At 45.9% G+C, this 8,547-nt stretch overlaps 1 protein-coding gene across 3 annotated transcripts; it reads left to right on the forward strand.

Annotated features, from left to right (window-relative positions):
* Positions 1-4,570: 4,570 nt before the first annotated feature.
* On the forward strand, positions 4,571-7,753 carry LOC140126624 (uncharacterized). Of its 3 annotated transcripts, none has more exons than XM_072146276.1 (2): positions 4,571-6,695; positions 6,945-7,752. In XM_072146276.1, the coding sequence occupies exons 1-2, from the start codon at positions 5,449-5,451 to the stop codon at positions 7,450-7,452; spliced, it is 1,755 nt and encodes a 584-aa protein (XP_072002377.1). In that variant the 5' UTR covers positions 4,571-5,448; the 3' UTR covers positions 7,453-7,752. The 3 variants fall into 3 exon arrangements, with proteins under 3 accessions (XP_072002377.1, XP_072002375.1, XP_072002376.1); XM_072146274.1 differs by having other exon boundaries at positions 5,449-7,077; positions 7,150-7,753; XM_072146275.1 differs by having other exon boundaries at positions 5,449-6,477; positions 6,586-7,753.
* Positions 7,754-8,547: the final 794 nt, after the last annotated feature.

The following is an 8,547-nucleotide window of genomic DNA, read 5'->3' on the forward strand; positions in this document are numbered from 1 at the left end:
AAGAAGCCAGCCCATTGTCACAATGCAATTAGCCTTTTTACTATTTGGAACAAAGATCCACATGCTGAGAGTCGAGTGCTAAAAATATCCACCCAGAACACCAATACATATCTGTAAATAGAGATCTGTAAATGAACAATGCCAGTTTGGATCAGCACAGGACAAAGTAAACTATAAGAGAGTAAATTTGCAGTTAGTGTCAGCGCTGCTGACAGGTCTCCTACCCCCATATTTTTCTATAATGCAGGTCATAGGGGAAGTTTTGGATAGCACAGGACTGTATGAAAGGAGAAAATGTTATCCTGATGCACAGGATGTCATTTGCATAAATTATTTGCTGATATTTTGCACAAAATACCTTAAAGGGAGCCTGTAATCGGGAACCCTTTTTCTGGCTCCCCCCATGTCCCCGTAGAGAATAGTGTGCACATTGCTAAAAAGTTTTTATAGCAAAACTGTCTTTTTCCAATAAAAAGATAAGTTAGATCAAAGTTTACCTTGCTGTCTGGAGAACTGTGTCCCATGGGAGTGGCCAGTGAGGAGCGGTACTGCCACCCTGCCCTCAGAGAACTGCTCATCATGCATCCATTTCCAATTTAATTGGGGAAAAAAAGCCTCCCCTGCCCCCATATCTCCTCCCCCTGTCGCTTACCTATGCTAGGCATCATACATGTCTGCATGCCCTTTCATCCTCTTGTTGTTGACCGCGTGAGGTAATTCTTGCGTCTGCATTTGAATGCATGATGGAGCGTATAAAAACTCTTTGGCAATCTGCACACTATGGGTACAATGGGGGAACCAGAAAAAGGGCTGCTGATGACAGGTTCCCTTTAAACACTCCAATTGAGCATGTTCTAAGGAGATTTGGTTCTAAATTTCCACTCTCCATTATTACTTAAATGCTGCAACATGTACGTAATTGGCTATACCCTTAGTCGGTTGTATAAAATACTTACAGCTCCATAAGCAATGGAACTGCATGTGTTGGCCCCTTAACAGAATGGGAAGTACTTGGGGTACATGCCCACAAGTGAAAATTGGTCATGTACTGTGCGTTTGGGGAACAAACGCCACATGGGTGGACATTTGTGAAGGTAACCTGTCAGCACATTAATCATGTACAATCAGCCCCGTCAGGTAGGGTTTGAAATGTCTTTTTTAGGGTGCAGTCACACAGTGTGTTCTTGGACCGTTTTTAAATGGACTAAAAACGCATGCGTTTTTAGTCCATTTTTGGACGCATGCATTTTGTATGTTTACCATGAGTTTGGCTGGTTTGAACCTGTTTATCTTCATTTCTTAAAGTGTAGGCAGCTGTAAAACTGATAAAAACCAGCCAAAAGCATGGTAAGCATACAAAAACGCATGTGTGCAACAGAGTATGTGAAATCTCACCCGTTTACTGAGAAACAAGTTTTGATGTCATATTAAGGCTACATTCACACTGCCGTTGCCCGCGGTGCCGTAGCACGGCAGTGCCGGGGGGGAGGGTGCCGCTCACCCCTGCCCCTCTCCATAGGAATATATGGCACATGGCGCCGTAAAGTAAGAATTCTAGAAAGGACATTTCATACCCTACCTAAGGGGGCTGCTAGTTCAATCAAATCTGGTGCCTCATAGCGCTGTGTAACTCCTGATGACCAGGTTCTTTTTTTTTTATTTATTTTGTGTTTCCAATTTTCACTCTCCTCCTTAAAAAAATCTAACTTTTTATTTTTCAAATTAAAGGGCTGTATGATGGCTTGTTTTCTGTGTAACAAATTGCACTTTAAAGTGACAAAAAATTCCAAAGGCACTGGAATTGGTGAAAAATGCATTCACACTATTTGCGCCCCAAATTACAAGTCTCCTATATTCTTCATACATTAACAAAAATTAAAACCTCTTGTACAAAAAAAGAAATTCTTCATTTTGCTGTTTTCTAGTGCTAATAACTTTTACATAATTCAGTTTATGGAGCTGTGTGTGGTGTCATTTTTAGCGGGAAGAGATGACGTTTTCAACGCTACCATTTTGAGGACTTTATTTTTTACTTTTATGGGTTTTTTTACTTTAATTTTTTGAAACTTTTCATTTTATTTTATTTTTTTTACTATTTTTCACACCCTCTAGGGTACTTTAACCCTAGGTTGTCTGATTGATCCTACTATATACTGCCATACTACAGTATGGGGACTTTACTGACCATTTATTACAATGTGCCAGGAAACATACAGCCTTGGGTCCTTCAAAGACACGATGATGTCATGGAGACAGATCGTTTCTCCCTGATGATGTCACAGGGAGAGACAATCTAATCCAACATGGCGGCAGCGATCAGGGCCAGCACCAATTGGGGCTGTTATCGGTGGGTGTTTGCTGCAATATGCAATATGCAGCAAACACCCAACTTGTATGGAGAGGGCTCAGCCCGTGAGCCCCCACCATACACACACAGCCGACAGTACTAATACGTCACATGTCGGTAAGGGGGTTAAAGAAATGGGCAGTATCAGTATATATTTCCATAACGTCCCCCATGACGGCCCACTAGGAGGATGACCCTTGACCTCTGTAGGGACAGGAAGCAGAGAGGTTAAAAGCCTCCCCCCACATCCTCCCGCCACCAGTGTCTTCCTGTCCCTACAGGGGTCAGGTCAAGAGAGGGTCTCTCTCCTCCTAAGGGGGGGGGGGGACGTTTTGAAAAAAAAAAAAAAAAACGGAGAAGGATCTCCATACTCACCAAGCCTTACCTGGGGTTACGCCGACTGCGGTCCAAGTTCCCCTCCGGACAGATCCTCGGTTAGCCCGGCGGCTGCGGGCTCTCCCTGGACGTTATCTTCGTTCCGGCTGGCGTCCTCTCCGGCGGGCTGGTCACCAGACTCTCGCGCGGACGCAGGAAACTACGTTTCCCAGAATTCCCCCTGTTCGATGACGACTTCCGGTCGCGACCGGAAGTGACCGCGGACCGGGCGCGGGACGCAGTAGGAGCCACCGACAGGGGGATGGGCTCCCCATGCAGGTATTTAAATCCTCAAATAGCGGGTAGTCAGTTGGTCTGAGGTCTATGACTCGTTTTCTTCTTGGCCGGCCGTCCCAGACATCATAATGGCTGATGAGGCAGACTTGGGCCTACTCCACCCCCCGGTGCACGTGAGTGGTGCTGTATGGCAACATATACAACTGTTTTTTGTGTAAGCTCCAAGTCATTGTCTCCTTGCCTTCCTTCCCTAGGAGCAAGTTTCTAAGGGGAAAGGCAAGGAAGAGAAATCAGGAAAGGAAAAGAGTAGAGAAAAACCTGAAAAAAGCAGGATTCCTGTTAAAAAATGCAGTATGTGCTTCCGTACACTACTAGAGGGCTATAAGAAACCGATCTGCAGACTCTGCATAGAAGAATTCATGCGGGAGGAGAAGACGTCTTTTATGGACGAGCTTAAGTCCTTTATAGACGAGAAGGTGGTTTCTTCAGTGGCAGCGGCTACGCAGGGAGCCCCACCCCCACGTAAGAAAGCTCGGATAGTATCGGCTTCCTCCTCAGAGGAAGAAGAGGGGTGTATTTCAGACTCTCCCTCCTGCTCTCTGGCGGGAGACCAGGATCATCAGGATCGTGAGCAGGCAACATGTTCCCGCTACTTATTCCAAAATGAGGATCTGGACGATCTTCTGAAAGCTATGAGAGATACATTGAACCTCGAGGACGAGGAACCCCCTCTTTCTCGCGAAGATGAACTATTTGGGGGACTCAAAGCCAGGAAACAGCGTGTCTTTCCCCTCAATGATACCCTTAGGGGTCTAATTAGTCAGGAATGGAGAGACCCTGAGAGGAAAATCGCGGTCTCTAAGAATTTCAGGAAACGCTTAGTCTTCGACCCTGAAGAGTCAAAGGATTGGGACTCGTTCCCCAAAGTTGATGTACAGGTTTCCAAGGTCTCTAGGAAGATGGACCTGCCCTTTGAAGATTCGGCTCAGCTAAGAGACCCAATGGACAGGAAATCAGAAGCCCTTTTAAAGAAAGCGTGGGAAACTTCCATGCTAAGCCTAAAATCGAACTTAGGAGCCACTTCGGTAGCAAGAACACTATATTTCTGGCTGGGGAAATTAGAGTCCCATATCCGGGAGGGTACTCCCAGAGAAGACTTACTGGAAAGCATACCATTGTTAAGATCTGCTACTGCCTTCCTTGCTGACGCATCTGCCAAAGGAATAAGGTTTGCTGCAAAAGAAGGAGCTCTTACCAATGCCACCAGGAGGGCCTTATGGCTGAAACAGTGGAGCGGGGACATCCGCTCTAAATCCAAATTGTGCAGCATTCCTTTCTCCGGAGACTTTGTGTTCGGACCCGAATTGGACGCTATACTCGAAAAGGCGTCCGACAGAAAAAGGGGATTTCCAGAGTCCAAAACTGTACCCAAGAAATCTTCCTTTCGTCCTTTTAGGAACACCGGAGAGACTTACCGTGGCAAAGGTAAGCAAGGACGGTGGAGTTATCCCAAAGGAGGAAGGGGAAGGGGTTTCCTTTTCTCTAACCTCCCAGAGGGTCCAGGAAACAAGAAACAATGACGCCAGAGTGGGGGGGCGTCTCCTGGGTTTCCTATCCCAGTGGACAAAGGTCACCTCGAATCCCTGGGTACTATCTATCTTGGAATCAGGCTACAGGATAGAATTCTCATCACCCCCCCCTTCTCCAAGGTTTGTCGCTCCCTTACCCTCTCTCTCTCATTCTACACATTCCTTCATTTGGCAGGAAGTGTTTCATCTAATCCACATGGGAGTGGTGGTGCCGGTCCCTCAAGAACAAGAAAAATTGGGATTCTACTCCCCGTTGTTCCTCGTCAAAAAACCAGACGGATCAAATCGCCTAATTATCAACTTGAAAGAGCTAAACCGCTTCATCGTTTACAGAAGATTTCGCATGGAGTCGGTAAGAACAGCTACCCAACTTATTCACACAGGCTCCTATATGTGCACTTTAGATCTAAAAGACGCATATTACCATGTACCTATTCACCCCTCATCTCAGAGATTCCTAAGATTCTCGGTTCTCTCTCCCGAGGGCTCTGTCTTACACTTTCAATTCCGTGCACTTCCATTCGGTATTTCATCGGCTCCAAGGGTCTTTACCAAGATCATGGTGGAGGTGGTAGCCTTTTTAAGACTACAAGACATATCAATCATCCCTTACCTAGACGATTTGCTAATTATAGGGAAAGACAAACAAAAACTAATCTTGGCAAGAGAGTCTTCCCTAAGAATTTTAACAGAGTTGGGGTGGTTAATCAACCTGAAAAAATCAAGTTTAGTACCCTCCACTCGAAAGACCTTTCTAGGGATCATTCTAGACTCAACTCACCAAATGTCTTTTCTTCCTCAGGAGAAAATATCCAACATAAGGCATCAGATTCGTTCATTCAGACGGAAGGACTCTGTACCAGTCAGACAGGCGATGAAGATCCTGGGGCTCCTCACAGCATGCCTACCTGCGGTCGCCTGGAGTCAGAGCCATACTCGGATTCTTCAGAGTTGGATCCTAACCTTCTGGAACAGGAAGTCTTCAGGTCTAGACAAGAAGATCCGGATTCCTTCCTTTGTAAAGAGGGACCTGCTGTGGTGGATGGAATCAAGGAACCTAGAGAAAGGAGTATGTTGGCACCACCTCCCAACCATCACCATAGTGACGGACGCAAGCAGCTCAGGCTGGGGAGCAATCCTTCCTTCCCACTACGAGCAGGGGTCCTGGACTCTAGCCCAAGCAAAAAGCAGCTCAAACTACAGGGAGTTAAGAGCGGTCTGGGAAGCGCTAAGATCGAACACAGCCTATCTGAGGGATCATCATATCCACATTCTCTCGGACAACGTCTCGACAGTGTCCTATTTAAGGAGACAAGGGGGTACAAGATCTCCAGTATTATCGAGTCTGGCTCGTACCATCTTCCAGTGGGCGGAAGAAAACATCCTTTCCATCTCTGCCACTCATTTGAAGGGATCCCTCAACAGAGAAGCGGATTATCTCAGCAGGAGAGAGATCCTACCGAACGAATGGTGTCTCAACCAGGAAATCTTCCTACATCTAACCAGCGTCTGGGGCATGCCCCAAATAGACCTATTCGCCACGAGGGAGAATTCAAAATGCCAACAATACTTCTCTCTGGAGGCCGGCGAGTCCAGAGATCACTTGGACGCGTTCAGCCATCGTTGGAGCGGAAGTCTTATGTATGCCTTTCCCCCAATTCCCCTAATTGCGAGAGTACTCAGGAAAATCTTGCTCGACCGGTCAAGGGTGATCCTGATCTGCCCAAACTGGCCAAAAAGAAGCTGGTACCCACTGCTGAGGTCCCTATCTGTCCAGCAACCCTTTATTCTACCGATTCAGAAGGACCTGCTATACCAAGGTCCGATTTTCCATCCCGATCCAGGAAGACTCCGTCTGGCGGCTTGGATCCTGAGTTCGAGTTCCTAAGGTCCCAAGGTCTCTCTCGGGCCGTAATAACTACGTTGAAGGCAAGTAGGAAAAAGGTTACTTTCGCCATATACCATAAGATATGGAAAAAGTTTGTGACCTTTTGTGGGGCTAATCCCCCCTCTCAGTCTAACCCAAATATTTTACAGGTACTAGACTTCCTGCAAAAAGGACTAGAAATTGGTCTTTCTACTAGCACTTTGAAAGTCCAAATTTCGGCTCTGAGCGCATTCTTCGACCAACCCCTGGCGGACCACAGGTGGGTCAAAAGATTTATTGCTGCTGCAAATAGAATTAGGCCTCAGGTTCTGAAACGGGTTCCCTCCTGGGATCTCTCCCTGGTTCTAGATGCTCTCTCCAGGCCTCCCTTTGAGCCTTTAAAAGACGCTAGTATAAAAAACCTAACCTTAAAAACTTCCTTATTAGTAGCTGTGACCTCAGCTAGAAGGCTGGGGGAACTCCAAGCCATTTCTATTAGAGAACCCTATATGTGTATTCTCCCCGACAGGATAACTTTGACTCTGGATCCAAGCTTTGTTCCTAAAGTGGCGTCCAGGTTTCACAAGAACCAAGAAATAATTCTTCCATCATTCTACGGGAATCCTTCTTCAAGCAAGGAATTGGAGTGGCATTCCCTGGATGTAAGGCGCTCGGTCTTAGAGTACTTAAAAGCTACGAAACCTTGGCGCAAAGATCACAATCTCTTTGTTCAGTTTCAGGGGAAGAACAAAGGGGTAAAGGCATCCAAAACCACGATCGCCAGATGGTTAAAGACTGCCATAGCCTCCTGTTACACAGAACAGGGGAAGGAAGTTCCTCCTAACCTTAAAGCCCATTCCACCAGAGCCATATCCGCCTCCTGGGCAGAGAAGAGGGGCGCTTCTCTTGAACAAATCTGCAGAGCCGCCACCTGGGTTTCTTCATCCACCTTTGCAAAACACTATCGGCTGGACTTACCCAACTCACAGGATCTCGCCTTCGGTCAGAAGGTTCTCCAGGCTGTGGTCCCACCCTAACTCTACTAATTTTGTAGATCTCCTAGTGGGCCGTCATGGGGGACGTTATGGAAATTGTGAATTAGACTCACCGGTAATTCGGTTTCCATCTAGTCCTCCATGACGGCCTATATATTTTTCCCTCCCATGTTTCTTTCACTTCTTTGAAAATTCTGTATGTGATTCTAACAAGACAGAATAAAAATATGTTGTATCTTCCACCGGTGTAGTTATTTGGTAGACACTGGCGGGAGGATGTGGGGGGAGGCTTTTAACCTCTCTGCTTCCTGTCCCTACAGAGGTCAAGGGTCATCCTCCTAGTGGGCCGTCATGGAGGACTAGATGGAAACCGAATTACCGGTGAGTCTAATTCACAATTTCATAGAATTCTGATAAACTACTTGTCGTTATTCTTTTTTTATCATTAAAATGTCTGAATCTTTGTTAGAGCACACAGAGGGCTCATTTAGACTGTCTTGTACTCGCCCGACCGGATCCCTGGTGAGTGCAGGGACCAGAGGAGATCATCAATCACCCCTCTTCCCATGTTTTGGTCACTGTGTACTCACCGCGCCGTGACTAGTAGCCATACAAGTCTATGGGGGTGGTGATCTGGTCGCAAATCATGCAACCAGGTCACTGCCCCCCATAATGGGCATGTAGATGCACCCTGAGACTGAATGGAAGCTATACTGTAATGATGTAATCTAATGCATCATTTTGCAGGTAAGCTATTAACAGGGACTGAATGGTGAAAATTAACGGACATTGTGGATTCCTTATCTACATTTGCAGTAATCGAATTGCCACATCCATCTGTTATGTGCATGTATTTCAAAACTGTAGTCTCTCAAGCATCTTGGAGGTTGTAAGAATACAACAGAACGTCATGGCTGTCTATCATTCTGGTTTGGTTCATTACCTATTCAGATGCTCTGGCTACGATTGTAAATTACTAAAGCTGCAAAAAGCAATGTGTGGACATACAAGTGCTTCTCAATAAGTTAGAATATCAGCAGAAAGTAATTTTTTTCAGTAACTCAATTCAAACAATGAAACTCACATATACAGTCATTACAAACAGAGTGAACTTTTTAAGTTTATTTATGTTAATGA

Source organism: Engystomops pustulosus, chromosome 4, assembly GCF_040894005.1.
Source record: "Engystomops pustulosus chromosome 4, aEngPut4.maternal, whole genome shotgun sequence".
Classification (NCBI taxonomy): Eukaryota; Metazoa; Chordata; class Amphibia; order Anura; family Leptodactylidae; genus Engystomops; species Engystomops pustulosus.